Source organism: Notothenia rossii, assembly GCF_949606895.1.
Source record: "Notothenia rossii genome assembly, chromosome: 7".
Taxonomy (NCBI): domain Eukaryota; kingdom Metazoa; phylum Chordata; class Actinopteri; order Perciformes; family Nototheniidae; genus Notothenia; species Notothenia rossii.
The window spans coordinates 80651953-80669784 of record NC_136905.1 but is presented as its reverse complement, the minus strand read 5'-3'; the positions used below and the strand labels follow the sequence as shown (position 1 = coordinate 80669784).

General features: G+C 39.5%; 5 protein-coding genes across 7 annotated transcripts in view; 4 read left to right on the top strand and 1 right to left on the bottom strand.

The window, feature by feature from the left end:
* LOC307047320 (guanine nucleotide-binding protein G(I)/G(S)/G(O) subunit gamma-2) overlaps positions 1 to 451 on the top strand; it is a 19499-nt gene extending 19048 nt beyond the window's left edge. For both annotated transcript variants that reach the window (XM_079694236.1, XM_079694237.1), the window contains exon 4: positions 1 to 451. This exon is cut by the window's left edge and continues 431 nt beyond it. The gene's annotated coding sequence lies outside the window, so the exon portion shown is untranslated.
* Positions 452 to 3886: 3435 nt separating this feature from the next.
* On the top strand, positions 3887 to 4777 carry LOC307047315 (dual specificity protein phosphatase 23-like; the record flags this gene model as incomplete). Its single annotated transcript, XM_079694234.1, is given in 3 exon segments — positions 3887 to 3978; positions 3982 to 4158; positions 4592 to 4777. Coding segments are annotated over 3 exon segments (450 nt in total). The 5' UTR covers positions 3887 to 3891.
* LOC307047321 (guanine nucleotide-binding protein G(I)/G(S)/G(O) subunit gamma-2) lies at positions 4670 to 7773 on the top strand. The gene is made up of 3 exons (XM_079694238.1): positions 4670 to 4808; positions 6268 to 6384; positions 6898 to 7773. The coding sequence occupies exons 2-3, from the start codon at positions 6298 to 6300 to the stop codon at positions 7024 to 7026; spliced, it is 216 nt and encodes a 71-aa protein (XP_079550364.1). The 5' UTR covers positions 4670 to 4808; positions 6268 to 6297; the 3' UTR covers positions 7027 to 7773.
* A 566-nt stretch (positions 7774 to 8339) lies between these two features.
* dusp23b (dual specificity phosphatase 23b) lies at positions 8340 to 13711 on the top strand. 2 transcript variants are annotated; one of them, XM_079694233.1, is made up of 3 exons: positions 8340 to 8759; positions 12031 to 12307; positions 12744 to 13711. In XM_079694233.1, the coding sequence occupies exons 2-3, from the start codon at positions 12041 to 12043 to the stop codon at positions 12927 to 12929; spliced, it is 453 nt and encodes a 150-aa protein (XP_079550359.1). In that variant the 5' UTR covers positions 8340 to 8759; positions 12031 to 12040; the 3' UTR covers positions 12930 to 13711. The 2 variants fall into 2 exon arrangements, with proteins under 2 accessions (XP_079550359.1, XP_079550358.1); XM_079694232.1 differs by lacking the exon at positions 8340 to 8759 and adding an exon at positions 10977 to 11185.
* afdnb (afadin, adherens junction formation factor b) overlaps positions 13380 to 17832 on the bottom strand; it is a 26247-nt gene continuing 21794 nt past the window's right edge. The window contains exons 21-25 of the mRNA XM_079694245.1: positions 17355 to 17747; positions 16408 to 16692; positions 14645 to 14729; positions 14516 to 14564; positions 13380 to 14003 (exon numbers count right to left, since the gene is read on the bottom strand). Of these exons, the coding sequence (XP_079550371.1) occupies positions 13913 to 14003; positions 14516 to 14564; positions 14645 to 14729; positions 16408 to 16692; positions 17355 to 17747 (903 nt within the window). The 3' untranslated portion in view covers positions 13380 to 13912. The remainder of the gene's footprint in view (positions 14004 to 14515; positions 14565 to 14644; positions 14730 to 16407; positions 16693 to 17354; positions 17748 to 17832) is intronic.

The window sequence follows — 17832 nt, the reverse complement described above, 5'->3', positions numbered from 1 at the left end:
TGGTTCTTTTTCTGGACTTCCAAATGTTTCTGTTTTGTTGTCGGTGGCTAACCAAAACACCACTACACGCCACCATGTTTTTTTTACGTTTACCTATAGATATCTTTCTATAACTGTACGTGAAACAGATGTTTTTTGTTTTTACAACAGGTTAGTGGAAGCTTTTTTAATGGAAAACGTTTGTTTTTCTTCTTCTTCGTGTATATCGACATCTATCTGGCAAAATGTGATGCAGTTTGTCTCCCTTAGAAACAAAACCCTCTTTCTACTGTTTGTATAAAACTGACTAGCAAGTAAATTGTGCTGTGCTGTGAGGTCTGGATGTTTGTGTTTGTATCTTTAACTTTCTGCATGAAATGGACAAACTTCTCTTTTTCCTTTCATGTGGAGATTGTATGAAACAGGCTCCATGTGGAAGTGCCAAAACGTATTAAAAACCAGAATGATTCAAGACGACTCAACAAGGACATCTCTCACATAATAAAGCTGGGGACAAGTTGAAGAATTGCATTGAGGAATAACAAATATGCTAATTAGATGATAAGAGGTATCAGATATTTGGGTAAAGATTTGGTTTTTGATGATAATAATTATGTATATGCAGCACACTTAAAAACTGTACAAATATTTCCTTGTGTTTCTACAACCACATATTAGGGACAATGCGAAATAGAATAATTTTCATTATAATATATAATAAGATTCAGAAAAAAGATTCAGAGATTAAGGTTGTAAATGTGTAAGTACAAAACCATGGATATTCTCTTAGTCATACATTTGTGACAAAAAAAAATACATTTAATTTAAAAAATAATACATTTATGAAAGAGAATATATATATTAAACGGGTAAAAAGTCACACATTTACAGGGAAAGGCTTGGGAAAACAGTGTTAATTTTTTCATAAGATTATATTTAATATAATTAAACACACATTTAGCTACTTTCAGCCTTCACGTGCTGACTTTGAAGGAACTCATCAACTTTTGAGTTTTTATCCAATCAGATTTCCACCCTGTGTTGTTGCTAGATAAAACCAGAGCCCTTGGTTAAACATCCCCTCTTAACCAATTGGCTTCGAGGATGTCATGAGGGGCGTAACCTTTGACACGCCGGAGCCAATGGCTGACCGAGCTGCCTGCGTGATTATTCTTCGGTGTGGCGTGATGAGCGCGTGATTAGAACGGCATTTAATTCAAGTTAAACTGGTTAGCTGTTAGCACATGATTAGCTTAAACAAAGTTCATGGTTTTATAATTATTTAAACTTTTTTTACTGACGTTTTAAATGTAGTTTAGAGACTGTGTACTTACTTTCTGTTCGTTTTATTGCGCAATGCCCGAAGAAACGGATCTAAATTGGCAGCTTTTATTGTGTCCTTGAACTATTTTAAACGGCAGAAAATGGATAAGGACTTTTCCCTTTTCGAACGGATCTTTGGTAAGTTTAATATATGTTTTTTCACCGTGTATTCGCTATTAGTTTAGTGGTTGCTATATGTGCCTTATATGTGTGTTTTTGCCCGGTTTGGGGTTCTTGTGACTTTGGATGTGCCTGTTGAACCTTAATTGGGTGATCATCCATTTTCTCTTATTTTCATGACCGGTTTTAGTTTCGTAGCGATCGACATTTTGCTGCTGTTGTGTTTATGGACGTGCATCCTGTGATACTGCTTACTTTAGATTATTTCTATTATGGTTATTTATCCTAATTTTTGTGCATTTTGTAGATCTTTCTAATCCTTCTTGTGAGCATAGGTCGTCGGTTAGATCTAAGTATCGGAAACTCAAATCTCGTTGGGGGAAATGAAAAGCACCAAATCACTCTTTAATATCAGAGAATATTCAGTTTTCTATATAATTGTTTATATTCATCTAGGAAACGTTAAGCTTGCCAAGCTCCCTCATTATAATGCAACGTTTTACCCAAAAGGGCCCTAATAGTCTACTATATATTTCTTATCATTTATAAAGGGATAAACGCTGGCACTATCACATAAAAAGTCAGTATTTGCATTTTGAAATTCTTAATTGAAGTTGTATTATACTTACACAAACACAAAAACCTTACCACTAACAAACTATAACTTTCTTAAACTGTCTTTGTTCACCAAAACAAACAATATTTGGAATCTTTGAAAACATTGTACTCTCCCCTAGAATTAAAAACATAATATTCTGGTTTTGATGTGGTTGCACAATACAACCCAAACAGCTGAGTGTTACTGTGTTTTCTTTCCAGATAGAGCTTTTATGGTTCAGTTTCTTTTGCAGGGCTTGTTACCCCCTCTGCAGTATATCGCATGAAATTGCACTTCATGTTTATCTGACATTATTAGTAAAGACTAACACATTTATGTGTTTCCTTATTGACACTTTTGATGATTCTACACACCTTATGCATACATTAATTTGATAGGAATGATAATTTGAACACGGCACATGAAACTAATGTCCTGCACCGAGTTGTATTGCTATAGCTAATTTTAACTCTCATCTCTAATGTGGCTTTCACGTGTACAGCACAGTGTAGTTAAAATATACCGATTTCACTATCATGAAGTAAGAATACTCTCCTTAAATGGGAATACAATACTTTACTCATCACTAAATACCCATACCCCAATTTTACACGTAAAATAAACACCACAACATGTTTATTTTACACGTAAAATAAACACCACAACATGTTTTACTGTGTTTCGGTGATAAAGAAAAGATTGTTGTCAGAAGTGGGATTCGAACCCACGCCTCCAGAGGAGACTGCGACCTGAACGCAGCGCCTTAGACCGCTCGGCCATCCTGACATGTTGCGGCCATCTTCCGGGTCTCTATAAATACGTCACCACGAACATTGGTTGCATAGTTTGTCTATAATAACAGCTGAAATGCTACCTCGGGTTAAAGGGCGCTGGTTTGTTGTGTAACGAATGTGTACTGTGGCAGTTAGCATGCTTAAGCTAATTTCCTGTTTGTCTCATTTAGCATAGAAGAGAAGTAGCAGTTAGCTTAGCTTGTTAGCACCCGGCTTCACATATAGCGCAACCTCCATTCTTCTCAGTGAAAACGGTGAGTAAGGGTGTGGTTAGTTTGAAAGAGACCCTCAGCATTAATTTGATTGTGTAGTTTAATACTAAAGAGCCAATGAATGGCTTCACTTAGGCTACCGTTTGCTTGGTTAGCATGTTAGCCGGTGTGGCTTCTGTCAGTCAGCCGAGCTAAGTGTCTCGAAACTTTAGCTAACTTTAAGCTAAATGCTATTTTATTATTCTTAAAAGGTTCCTGTAAACTATGTGTAGTTTGGTGAAGCTTATTTTCAGATCAAGCCTGTGCAGTGGTGGAATGTAACTGACTACATTTACTCAAGTAATGCACTTAAGATAGCCTCTATATATATTTAAGCAATAGCTCACGACAGGCCGTGGTATATGCTCATTATATCACAGTTAAGGGGCGTGGTTCGGCCCGACACGAATATATATTGATATTGTCATATTATACTATACGTCGTTTTTTGGTATATCTATATTTCATGTTCATATTTCTCTATATTTTACGGTTATAATAACTTTTTACAATAGTTTTTGTTATTGTTTTTCTTTCAATGTATCTTCTCTAACTGTGTTTATGTTAACACATCATTAGTATTATGTGATCTTATAAAACGTCAAAGCTAGATACAATTATTAGCAGCTTTCACAAATACCCTGAGCACTCTAAACATTTTTTATGCTGCTTTTTTCATTTTCCATGTGTGCTATAAGACAGTGAGAATCCGTTCTTTATGCCAACTTCTCTTTGCATATTTCCTCGGGTTTATTCGGTGTAAATCATATTTATTAATAACGTTTTGGTGTAAATTATCCTCCCTCCTCTTCTCAGTCTGACAGTCATGGCCTCTGCTCCTCAAAACTTCTCCTGGGTGGATCAGGATAAAGTGGCCGGCCTGGCGCTGCCCAGGATGCCAGGTGAGTACCGCTAGCTGCTGGAGAACAACCTCAAACACCTGGTGTGTCTGTGTGAGACGAAACCCCCGAACCACGACACCTGTCCGGAGCTGCAGCTGCACCACATCAAGATCCAGGACTTCACTCCTCCGTCTCCCGCTCAGATCGACAGATTCCTCTCCATCGTGGAGGAGGCCAACGCCAAGGGGGAGGTGAGAGCAGAGATGTGATGGATGGTTATGTTTTTTAAGTGTTTTCAGCTCCAACCAGGTTTAAGTCCAAGAACTGGAACCTAAAACTTTTGGCATCAAGGGAATGTGACTTTGATTAAACTCCTGGAACAGTGAACGGAAAAACCTTGCTTCTCCAAAGTTGGTTTCAGTCAGTCTTTTTTTTACATTCAAGTATTAGGGCCAATTCAAGTATTTTCTTTTTAAAATAAAAAGAACATTCACTTCCCATGTTGGATCCACCTAGAAAAAGTTTGTCTTGACTCAAATCTTAGAGAAAGTCTATTTTTTTCAAATGTATTACTTTATAATCTAAGAGATTATAACGTTCTTTAGTCTTACATTTATTTATTTTTTGTAAATTTGACTATATTCAAAAATAATATCCAAATACATGTTGTTTTTTCCCCTGCAGGGCGTGGCGGTGCACTGCATGCACGGCCACGGGAGGACGGGCACGATGCTCGCCTGCTACCTGGTGAAGACCCGGAAGATGTTGGGCATTGACGCCATCAACGAGATCCGGAGATTAAGAAGCGGATCAATCGAGACCAACGAGCAGGAGAAAGCTGTGGTGCAGTTTTACCAACGCACAAAGTAGATCAATACACCACGTAACAGAGGTAGCAAAGGTGAGACACTACAGGTGAAGAGAGACATTAAACCAAACGGATATCACAATTTAAATATGCTAATGAGGCATTAAGTCATGCTAGCTTTTGGTGAATTAGGACAAATCTGCAGACACACATGCGACCTGCTCAATCCAAATCAGTCACATCGACCCCAAAACACATTGTGTTACACACACTGTTTAAAAGAGGAGATTCTCAGCTTTCCCATGGTGTCCTTACTGTAGTTGTCCTTCAAAGTTAGCTGACTTTGTTTTTAGCCATAGTTATTTAAAAAGGGGGCTCAAGGCTTAATATTTTGGGGGCATAGCACCAACACTAGATCAGAGATATACTTTTTAATGTGATATAAAACAGATAAATAAGCAAACCTCCAGGCTTTAAGAGGGGTCCTTTTATGACATTTCGTTGATTAGAATTAAATATGACTTTTGACACACTCTTTATCCATTTAATCAAAGACAGACACAGAGCACATGAGGACACACACCTGGAACCGACTGGGGATAGGTTACCCCAGTCACCATTATCTGTTCAGAGTTCGAGTTCTCTTTAACTGATGTGAGTTGCTTTATACATTAAATATGGTGCTGGACAAAGAACTGCACCCCCATTGTCACAAGCTGCCTAGCAACTGACAGCATAAATTGTGTGTGTGTGTGTGTGTGTGTGTGTGTGTGTGTGTGTGTGTGTGTGTGTGTGTGTGTGTGTGTGTGTGTGTGTGTGTGTGTGTGTGTGTGTGTGTGTGTGTGTGTGTGTGTGTGTGTGTGTGTGTGTGTGTGTGTGTGTGTGTGTGTGTGTGTGTGTGTGTGTGTGTGTGTGTGTGTGTGTGTGTGTGTGTGTGTGTGTGTGTGTGTGTGTGTGTGTGTGTGTGTGTGTGTGTGTGTGTGTGTGTGTGTGTGTGTGTGTGTGTGTGTGTGTGTGTGTGTGTGTGTGTGTGTGCGCGCGCAAGTGTGTGTGTGTGTGTGTGTGTGTGTGTGTGTGTGTGTGCAAGTGTGTGTTTGCAAGTGTGTTTCCTCTTTACAAGCGTGTAGTGCTGCTGGTCTCTGTCAGTGTCACACTGGGGGTGAATTTGAATACCTTTGTTTAGTTTTTCCTGAAGTTAGGATAAATTCTCCATTGCATTTCAGTTTATTGCAAACATAGCATCTGTGAAAGTTCATTCATTTTTGAATTTTAGGAATCATAATGCTGACTCATTTGAGTGTTTTAGTACTCATGTATAATGCTTATTATTCATGTCAGGGTTTGAGGACGCATAATACTGACTAATATTTAGATTTTAGGACCCATAAGGTCAAATTACTTCAGGGTTTTAGGACTCACTCATTATAACATTTTAAGACTCATAATGATAACTCATTTGAGTGTTTTAGAACTCAATCTTGATGAATCATTTCTTGTTCTTTTGGACTCATAATGCTGACTGATTATCCGGGGTGTATTTCTGTGTCTATAGGCAGAGAAAAGGAATCACACCGAGGCGCTCATGGCGAGCAACAACACGGCGAGCATCGCTCAGGCCAGGAAGCTGGTGGAGCAGCTGAAGATGGAGGCCAACATCGACAGGATAAAGGTGACACACACACACACACACACACACACACACACACACACACACACACACACACACACACATCAGCTATGAACAATGAACATTATTTTGCTTAAAAAAGGGAAACTTCTCCCCCAATAACATCCTCTGTATATCAGTTACTTTTCATTCTCTCATGCCTCAACGGTTAACGTTGAAAACTAATATGTGAATAGGTCGCAAACTACTGTAAGGAATTAGAATATGTGTTGGTATTCTCTAATCAGAATTATAAGATAAAGAGTCATGACATTTTTTAGAAAATTGTCCACATTTTTGGGAGACAAAGTCAGAATTTTGAGGAAACAATCAACTCTGAGCAAAAAATCCTGAATTCTGAGAAAGAAATATACATTTTAGAAAAAAAGTCAAATAAAAACAAACATTCTGAGAAAAAAAGGAAACATTTAAAGAAAATCCCAGGAAAAGTAATTGATGCGGTTTTGTGATTTTTAGATGATCCAGCTGACTTGTTTCATGTTTTTTTCCCCAAAGGTGTCTAAAGCGGCGGCGGACCTGATGTCGTACTGCGAAGCTCACGCCAAAGAGGACCCTCTGCTGTCGCCGGTTCCCGCCTCGGAGAACCCGTTCCGGGAGAAGAAGTTCTTCTGTGCCATCCTGTAAAACCCGGTCACTCGTGGGACTTTTGAACGTGGACGTTCAGAATAACGTAGAAATCTTCTAGTAGGAGGGCGAGGCGTTTACTGCCCCCCCCTCCTGTTCTCGAGCGGCATCTTAAGAGTTTACATGTAACGTTAAAGGGTTGTGATTGTGGTTTTTTGAGGGGTGTTGTTGCAGCATGTTGAAGGGTCTGTGCTTTTAGATGACACAAAGAGGAAGATGATGACGATGATGGACAGCCTACTGAGTCTTCAGGTTGTGATGTGTACAAAAAATAAATAAAATAAGAATAAATATATATCGTGGTTCTTTTTCTGGACTTCCAAATGTTTCTGTTTTGTTGTCGGTGGCTAACCAAAACACCACTACACGCCACCATGTTTTTTTACGTTTACCTATAGATATCTTTCTATAACTGTACGTGAAACAGATGTTTTTTGTTTTTACAACAGGTTAGTGGAAGCTTTTTTAATGGAAAACGTTTGTTTTTCTTCTTCGTGTATATCGACATCTATCTGGCAAAATGTGATGCAGTTTGTCTCCCTTAGAAACAAAACCCTCTTTCTACTGTTTGTATAAAACTGACTAGCAAGTAAATTGTGCTGTGCTGTGAGGTCTGGATGTTTGTGTTTGTATCTTTAACTTTCTGCATGAAATGGACAAACTTCTCTTTTTCCTTTCATGTGGAGATTGTATGAAACAGGCTCCATGTGGAAGTGCCAAAACGTATTAAAAACCAGAATGATTCAAGACGACTCAACAAGGACATCTCTCACATAATAAAGCTGGGGACAAGTTGAAGAATTGCATCGAGGAATAACAAATATGCTAATTAGGTGATAAGAGTTATCAGATATTTGGGTAAAGATTTGGTTTTTGATGATAATAATTATGTACATGCAGCACACTTAAAAACTGTACAAATATGTCCTTGTGTTTCTACAACCACATATTAGGGACAATGCGAAATACAATAGTTTTCATTATAATATATAATAAGATTCAGAAAAAAGATTCAGAGATTAAGGTTGTAAATGTGTAAGTACAAAAACATGGATATTCTCTTAGTCATACATTTGTGACAAAAAAACAAATACATTTCATTTAAAAAATAATACATTTATGAAAGAGAATATATATATTAAACGGGTAAAAAGTCACACATTTACAGGGAAAGGCTTGGGAAAACAGTGTTAATTTTTTCATAAGATTATATTTAATATAATTAAACACACATTTAGCTACTTTCAGCCTTCACGTGCTGATTTTGAAGGAACTCATCAACATTTGAGTTTTTATCCAATCAGATTTCCAACCTGTGTTGTTGCTAGGTAAAACCAGAGCCCTAGGTAAAATATCCCCTCTTAACCAATCGGCTTCGAGGTTGCCATGATGGGCGTAACCTTTGACACGCCGGAGCCAATGGCTGACCGAGCTGCCTGCGTGATTATTCTTCGGTGTGGCGTGATCAGCGCGTGATCAGAACGGCATTTAATTCAAGTTAAACTGGTTAGCTGTTAGATTAGCTTAAACAAAGTTCACGGTTTTATAATTATTTAAACTTTTTTTACAGACGTTTTAAATGTAGTTTAGAGACTGTGTACTTAGCTTTCTTTTCGTTTTAATGCGCAATGCCCGAAGAAACGGATATAACTTTGCAGCTTTTATTGTGTCCTTGAACTATTTTAAACGGCAGAAAATGGATAAGGACTTTTCCCTTTTCGAACGGATCTTTGGTAAGTTTAATATATGTTTTTTCACCGTGTATTCGCTATTAGTTTAGTGGTTGCTATATGTGCCTTATATGTGTGTTTTTGCCCGGTTTGTGGTTTTTGTCTAGGACTTTGGGTGTGCCTGTTGAACCTTAATTGGGTGATCAGCCATTTTGTCTTATTTTCATGACCGATTGTGGTACTGCGGTCAAGCCAGCCTCCACTCGGGAAAACCTAGTCAAGCCAGTCCGCACGTGATATTGCGGTGCGCGAATATCCTATGCATTACGGTAGAGTAAAAAAAAAGTCATCCCTCTGTGTTTAGATGAGAATACCTTTGAAATCTCTATTGTATGAGCGATGATCCCTGTTTTTAGATGAGAATAAAACAAAAACTGTCCAGTATCAAAGATCCATCTCACTCCAGGGTGATAGCAGGACACCCCATCTAGTCACTCAGAAAAAATCAGGATATTCTGATGTAGAGTTTCAAAATAAAAGACCTTTGAAATCTCATATATGAGCTATCATCCCTCTGTTTTTAGATGAGAATAAAACCAAAACTGTCCAGTATCAATTATTTAATTCAATTATATTATTATTTTGAAACTCTACATCAGAATGTCCTGATTTTTTCTGAGTGACTAGATGGGGTGTCCTGCTATCACCCTGGAGTGAGATGAGTCTTTGATGTTGGACAGTTTTGTTTTATTCTCATCTAAAAACAGGGATGATAGCTCATATATGAGACTTCAAAGGTCTTTTATTTTGAAACTCTAAATCAGAATGTCCTGATTTTTTCTGAGTGACTAGATGGGATGTCCTGCTATCACCCTGAAGTGAAATGAGTCTTTGATACTGGACAGTTTTTGTTTTATTCTCATCTAAACACAGAGGGATGATTTTTTTTTACTCTACCGTAATGCATAGGATATTCGCGCACCGCAATATCACGTGCGGGCTGGCTTGACTAGGTTTTCCCGAGTGGAGGCTGGCTTGACCGCAGTATTGTAGTTTCGTAGCGATTGACATTTTGCTGCTGTTGTGTTTATGGACAAGCATCCTGTGATACTGTTTACTTTAGATTTTTTATATTATGGTTATTTATCATATTTTTTATATCTTTCTAATCCTTCTTGTGAGCATAAGGTCGTCGGTTAGATCTAAGTATCGGAAACTCAAATCTGGTTGGGGGAAATGAAAAGCACCAAATGACTCTTTAATATCAGAGAATATTCAGTTTTCTATATAATTATTTATATTCATCTAGGAAACGTTAAGCTTGCCAAGCTTCCTCATTATATTGCAACGTTTTACCCAAAAGGGCCCTAATAGTCTACTATATATTTCTTATCATTTATAAAGGGATAAACACTGACACTATCACATAAATATTCAGTATTTGCATTTTGAAATTCTTAATTGAAGTTGTATTATACTTACACTAACACAAAAACCTTACCACAAACAAATTATAACTTTCTTAAACTGTCTTTGTTCACCAAAACAAACAGTATTTGGAATCTTTGAAAACACACTCCCCTAGAATTAAAAACATAATGTTCTGGTTTTGATGTGGTTGCACAATACAACCCAAACAGCTGAGTGTTACTGTGTTTTCTTTCCAGATAGAGCTTTTATGGTTCAGTTTCTTTTGCTGGGCTTTTTACGCCCTCTGCAGTATATCGCATGAAATTGCACTTCATGTTTATCTGACATTATTAGTAAAGACTAACACATTTATGTGTTTCCTTATTGACATTTTTGATGATTCTACACACCTTATACATACATTAATTTGATAGGAATGATAATTTGAACACGGCACATGAAACTAATGTCCTGCACCGAGTTGTATTGCTAATTTTAACTCTCATCTCTAATGTGGCTTTCACGTGTACAGCACAGTGTAGTTAAAATATACCGATTTCACTATCATGAAGTAACAATACTCTCCTTAAATGGGAATACAACACTTTACTCATCACTAAATACCCATACCCCAATTTTACACGTAAAATAAACACCACAACATGTTTATTTTACACGTAAAATAAACGCCACAGAATGTTTTTACTGACTTTCGATGAAAAAGAAAAGGTTGTTGTCAGAAGTGGGATTCGAACCCACGCCTCCAGAGGAGACTGCGACCTGAACGCAGCGCCTTAGACCGCTCGGCCATCCTGACATGTAGCGGCCATCTTCCGTGTCTCTATAAATACGTCACCACAAACATTGGTTGCATAGTTTGTCTATAATAACAGCTGAAATGCTACCTCGGGTTAAAGTGCGCTGGTTTGTTGTGTAACGAATGTGTACTGTGGCAGTTAGCATGCTTAAGCTAATTTCCTGTTTGTCTCATTTAGCATAGAAGAGAAGTAGCAGTTAGCTTAGCTTGTTAGCACCCGGCTTCACATATAGCGCAACCTCCATTCTTCTCAGTGAAAACGGTGAGTAAGAGTGTGGTTAGTTTGAAAGAGACCCTCAGCATTAATTTGATTGTGTAGTTTAATACTAAAGAGCCAATGAATGGCTTCACTTAGGCTACCGTTTGCTTGGTTAGCATGTTAAGCGGTGTGGCTTCTGTCAGTCAGCCGAGCTAAGTGTCTCGAAACTTTAGCTAACTTTAAGCTAAATGCTATTTTATTATTCTTAAAAGGTTCCTGTAAACTATGTGTAGTTTGGTGAAGCTTATTTTCACATCAGGCCTGTGCAGTGGTGGAATGTAACTGACTACATTTACTCAAGTAATGCACTTAAGATAGCCTACATATATATATAGATATATATATATATCTATATATATATATTTAAGCAATAGCTCTCGACAGGCCGTGGTTATGCTCATCATATCTCAGCTAAGGGGCGTGGTTCGGCCCGACGCGAATATATATTGATATTGTCATATTATACTATACGTCGTTTTTTGGTATATCTATATTTCATGTTCATATTTCTCTATATTTTACGGTTATAATAACTTTTTACAATAGTTTTTGCTATTGTTTTTCTTTCAATGTATCTTCTCAAACTGTGTTTATGTTAACACATTATTAGTATTATGTGATCTTATAAAACGTCAAAGCTAGATACAATTATTAGCAGCTTTCACAAATACCCTGAGCACTCTAAAAAAAAAATGTATGCTGCTTTTTTATTTTCCATGTGTGCTATAAGACAGTGAGAATCCGTTTTTTATGCCAACTTCTCTTTGCATATTTCCTCGGGTTTATTAGGTGTAAATCATATTTATTAATAACGTTTTGGTGTAAATGATCCTCCCTCCTCTTCTCAGTCTGAGAGTCATGGCCTCTGCTCCTCACAACTTCTCCTGGGTGGATCAGGATAAAGTGGCCGGCCTGGCGCTGCCCAGGATGCCAGGTGAGTACCGCTACCTGCTGGAGAACAACATTAAACACCTGGTGTGTCTGTGTGAGACGAAACCCCCGAACCACGACACCTGTCCGGAGCTGCAGCTGCACCACATCAAGATCCAGGACTTCACTCCTCCGTCTCCCGCTCAGATCGACAGATTCCTCTCCATCGTGGAGGAGGCCAACGCCAAGGGGGAGGTGAGAGCAGAGATGTGATGGATGGTTATGTTTTTTAAGTGTTTTCAGCTCCAACCAGGTTTAAGTCCAAGAACTGAAACCTAAAACTTTTGGCATCAAGGGAATGTGACTTTGATTAAACTCCTGGAACAGTGAACGGAAAAACCTTGCTTCTCCAAAGTTGGTTTCAGTCAGTCTTTTTTTTACATTCAAGTATTAGGGCCAATTCAAGTATTTTCTTTTTAAAATAAAAAGAACATTCACTTCCCATGTTGGATCCACCTAGAAAAAGTTTGTCTTGACTCAAATTTTAGAGAAAGTCTACTTTTTTTTCAAATGTATTACTTTATAATCTCAGAGAATATAACGTTCTTTAGTCTTACATTTATTTATTTTTTGTAAATTTGACTATTATTCAAAAATAATATCTAAATACATGTTGTTTTTTCCCCTGCAGGGCGTGGCGGTGCACTGCATGCACGGCCACGGGAGGACGGGCACGATGCTCGCCTGCTACCTGGTGAAGACCCGGAAGATGTCGGGCATCGACGCCATCGACGAGATCCGGAGATTAAGAAGCGGATCAATCGAGACCAACGAGCAGGAGAAAGCTGTGGTGCAGTTTTACCAACGCACAAAGTAGATCAATACACCACGTAACAGAGGTAGCAAAGGTGAGACACTACAGGTGAAGAGAGACATTAAACCAAACGGATATCACAACTTCAATATGCTAATGAGGCATTAAGTCATGCTAGCTTTTGGTGAATTAGGACAAATCTGCAGACACACATGTGACCTGCTCAATCCAAATCAGTCACATCGACACACACTGTTTAAAAGAGGAGATTCTCAGCTTTCCCATGGTGTCCTTACTGTAGTTGTCCTTCAAAGTTAGCTGACTTTGTTTTTAGCCATAGTTATTTAAAAAGGGGGCTCAAGGCTTAATATTTTGGGGGCATAGCACCAACACTAGATCAGAGATATACTTTTTAATGTGATATAAAACAGATAAATAAGCAAACATCCAGGCTTTAAGAGGGGTCCTTTTATGACATTTCTGCATTAGAATTAAATATGACTTTTGAAACTATTATCAAAATAATTTTAAAGTTGATTTTCAGAGGTGATGGCTGAGGTTGTCACCTTGTCTTTACAAGCTTAAAACACGTATTTTTCTTCTGAACATGGTGATACAAGTTCCATATTCTGAAAGACAAGACTTTTTATGTGTAAAATCGACCAAAACACGAGTTTTTGACATCATTTCAAGATTATCCATCAATGCGACATCCGACTGATATCGATAGAGCGGGTCAAACAGAACAAGTTAGTTAAATAAACTCCTGAATGTTCTAGTCTCAAAGAAGACGTTATAGATACAGAATAGTCAAAAACCTGCAGTGTCTCGCCTTAATAATCATTTTGACTAAATAAAGACTTTATATCTAAGAATAAGAAAATACAGTTTAAACAGTTGATAATAATTCAGCAATATTAAACCCAGTAGCTAATACAAACATTTCTACAGTAAATATTATAGGGTGTTATAATTGTCTCGTAGCTCATCACGTTAGGACTGTTCTGTTTCTGGTGAGGTTTCTGTTTACACTCTGAAACCTCGGGTTACGCGCTGGAGGCCGGAGAGAAGAGCCGCTGGCGCTCCTTAAAGGTGAGCTGCTCCGGAGCCGGCGCTCGCTTCACTTCCTCCTGGTTCCTGAGAGCAAACAGAAATATATCAGCGGGAATACTTGAATTTATTTATGGGGAATCGCTTCATGCAAGGGGACACAAACGGGAGCCTGTACTGTCTTTAAAATATACTTATAGTTCGTGTTTTACTCAGGGATCAAGATTAAAACGCTATAATGTCTACGGAACAGTAGATTAGACTGAATTTAGGAGCTTGGTGTGAGATTAGCTTCATTACACATTCATCTGATGGTTATTTTCCGCATTGAATGTTTATGAAATGGTAAAAAAAGTCCAGTTCAGTTTCTCTAATGCCAAAACTCTAATATATTCACTTAAATATGACGTTAAAGCTTAAAAATGAAGCAAATCTTAATATTTAAGAGGCTCAAAATGACATTGTATGACATTTCTGCATGAAAATGTATTCTTTAAGCTATTATCAAAATAGTTTTGGATGTGATCAAACTTGTGCTTGAGTAGAAATTCTGCGTTAACTGTTAGATTTCATTAAATGCCAAAAAAGTTTGAACTCACTGTTTCGCTGCCACGTTGTGAACGTCTCGCCTCAACGCGCTCTTTTGTTCTGCAAAAAAACATTAAAATGTTGCACTGTACGATAAAGCCTTGATAACACTCTTCTGAATAAATGAAATGAATATTTACCCGTCTTTGTCTTGTCTTCCTTCTGGGCGAGACGACTTCCTGCAGACTCTTTCAGCTCAGCGGTTACTGCAGAAAGCTGCTTGCTCTAAATATAGAAATAGATCATTAAAGGTTATTGTGGCTTTTTTTTTAACATCGTTCTAAAGTCTCTACGGGTAACGAGGACGTGGGACATGCATTAGGGGGTTTTCCTTTGTTATATATTTATAAAACACGTCTCAGTGAGATTGGGAGAAGCATATGTTTGAGTGCTTGGATCAGAATGGGTTTGGATATTTGTGTGTGTGTGTGTGTGTGTGTGTGTGTGTGTGTGTGTGTGTGTGTGTGTGTGTGTGTGTGTGTGTGTGTGTGTGTGTGTGTGTGTGTGTGTGTGTGTGTGTGTGTGTGTGTGTGTGTGTGTGTGTGTGTGTGTGTGTGTGTGTGTGTGTGTGTGTGTGTGTGTGTGTGTGTGTGTGTGTGTGTGTGTGTGTGTGCGCGCGCTGAAGCAATGGGAGTCAGGACTCAGAGAGACACGAGGAGAGCTGGAGCTTTGATGGCAAACACTGACGGTTTATTTGGAGCTTCGGCCGGAGAATTCACAAAACAGGTCACGGGTCACGAGTTGACCACACGGTTGAGACGCCACAATCAGTTCTGAAGACCCCTCCTGTAGCTCCAGGTTTTAACTATCAGAGTGTAATAATCAACATTCTTCAATAGATAGACTAAACAGCTGAGGACACTGAATCACATCTGTTGTTGCTTATGGCTCGAGGTCATCTACACCCCGAGAAGAATGTGTTCCAGGTGTCCCACAACAATAACTATCTCTGACCGAGAGTTGCCCGGTCACGAACTGGTAACAACAATATGCTAGGGCAGCCCCTCCTTATGGGAGATAACAGCTGCTCAAGGCTGGGCAGCTGCGTCAGAGGGCGAAAGGTAAACTTCTATGGAAATGATTCCCTGATGGTGTGGAGAAGAAGTGTGCAACATGTCAGGATTTACAATTTCAATACATTTAGATCTAGTAATGCATCATGTTATGATTGCCTTATTAATGAGGGAGGTTTTGGTCTGGTGCATGTTTGAGTATTTAGAAAAGTGCTATATACATTCAATGTGTTATTATGGTTGTTATTCATAATAATACATAATAAATATATTTTAAAAGAAATAGGGATTTATTTTCTTGGACACATCTTTATTTTTAAATTCAATAGTTTTTCTTGTATTTAAAACATATATATATTTGCTCTTATTTTTGCAGTTGTATTCCTCTTACGGCCCCTACACACGGCGGCGTGCGTTGTCGCTTGCCAACGGGGGGGGTCTGAAACTCGACCAACAACCAATCACATGAATCTCCCGCCCCAGACACACAAGCACGCGGTTTGATTGGCTAGAGCTTGTACTGGCATATGATTCGATTGGCTGACGCCTCCGTCGAGGCGGCAAAAGTAGAACATTGCTCTACTTTTGCAGTGAGCACCGCAAGAGAAGCTACGCTTTGCTCCCACAATGCAGTTTGGCGAATCGTGACGTCACCCCATTCAAAATGAATTGGCAGAAGCGGCAACGTACGCCGCCGTGTGTAGGGGCCGTAACTCTTACGTATACCGTCTGCACCAAAACACTAAAGCTATTGTAATCCCAATCATAAATGCATAAAGCGGTTATTTATATAAATCATTATTATGTGATCCTGACATTCGACAACACTTTTCATAACATGTCATCATCTTGACTTAGCCTACATTTCCCAGAATGCCTTGAGTTCATACCTGTGCCCTCCTCTCCAGCTGCTGTAAGGTCAGCATCATCTCCTCTTCCTCCTCTTCCTCCTCCTCTTCCTCCTCCTCTCTCTCCTGCAGCCTCTTCTGGAACTGAGCCTCCACGCTGAGCCTCGTCAGACGGGCGCTTTCCTCCGCCATGCGACGCTCCTTCCCCTGCAGATCCTGCACTTCCTGCTGCATCAGCTGCTGCGATGACGCATGCTTCTCCTGCGCCTCCCTTTTCCAGGCAGGGGGGTCCTGGAAGGAGACGTGTTTGGTGGGGGGGATGCTGACCTGCAGAGGTTTAGGAGAAGTACTCAGATCTTGCAGCAAAACATTGAAACATAGACACGTGTAGCATTGCTTTGATAACAAGATTATTCATTAAAATAAGAGGTTAAAGGTGGGTTAGGTAAGAAACGAGAAACCAGCTCGAGTGCGCTAGAATTTGAAAATACGCAGCCCAAAAAAATCTGCCCCTTCCTTCAGACTTCCTTAAAGAGCCCCTCCTCCAACACACACGAACGCGCACATGACCAATGAGGGCACGAGATAAGTTTGTGCACAGATGGAAGGCTGACAGGCAGGTAGGCCATCCAGTTACTTTAGCCGGGCCGGCTCAGATGATTGGTCGTGCTTTTTTCAGCGCTACGGCTTCCACAGATGAATTTTTATGGATTTATTGTCAAAGCATTTAATTTATTCATTGCTATCTGGACGTTAAGAGCATTCCATGGAATATAACAAGTGTTTCTGAAGTGAACTACCTACCCCACCTTTAAGTACAGTACTTGACTAAATGTTACTTGACCTGGGGTTTATTGATAGATAGATTGATAAGTACTTTATTGATCCGAAATTGGGAAATGATTTGCGTTTCAGCGACATTGAAAACAAGGCAATGTACATTAGAGAAATTAAGACACAAGACACAAACAGTCCAAGGGGATGCTGACCTGGGGTTTATTGGAGGAGGGTCTCTGGAGGCTTCCATCACTGACTCTGCTCCCCTGCAGGAAGGAGGTGAGAGGAGGTCTGGAGCTGACGGTTCGGGGGAGGGGGATGTCGATGCGGACGGGCTGAGAGGAGGGAGTCGGGTTCTGGTTCTGGAGGAACTGGTTCTGGGGGAACGGGTTCCTCCAGATGCCGGCACTGCTGCTGCTGCAGCTGCTGCTGCTGCTGCGGACCCCCTGCTGTCTCTCTGAGAGCAGGTCAGTGGAAACACAGGACCTCAGAGGGAAGGAGGGGAGGTCTCTCAGAGCCGCCTGCCTCCCGTCCAGCAGGGGGCGCTGTCGGTCGCTTTCTCTGTCCCTGTTCACACACAGGTTCTCCTGGGACAGAGCCTGGCGCTACAGGAGGGGATAGACAGGGAAATACAGCAGAACATAAACATATAATACATTCAATTATTGAGGTAAATTACTCATACACTAT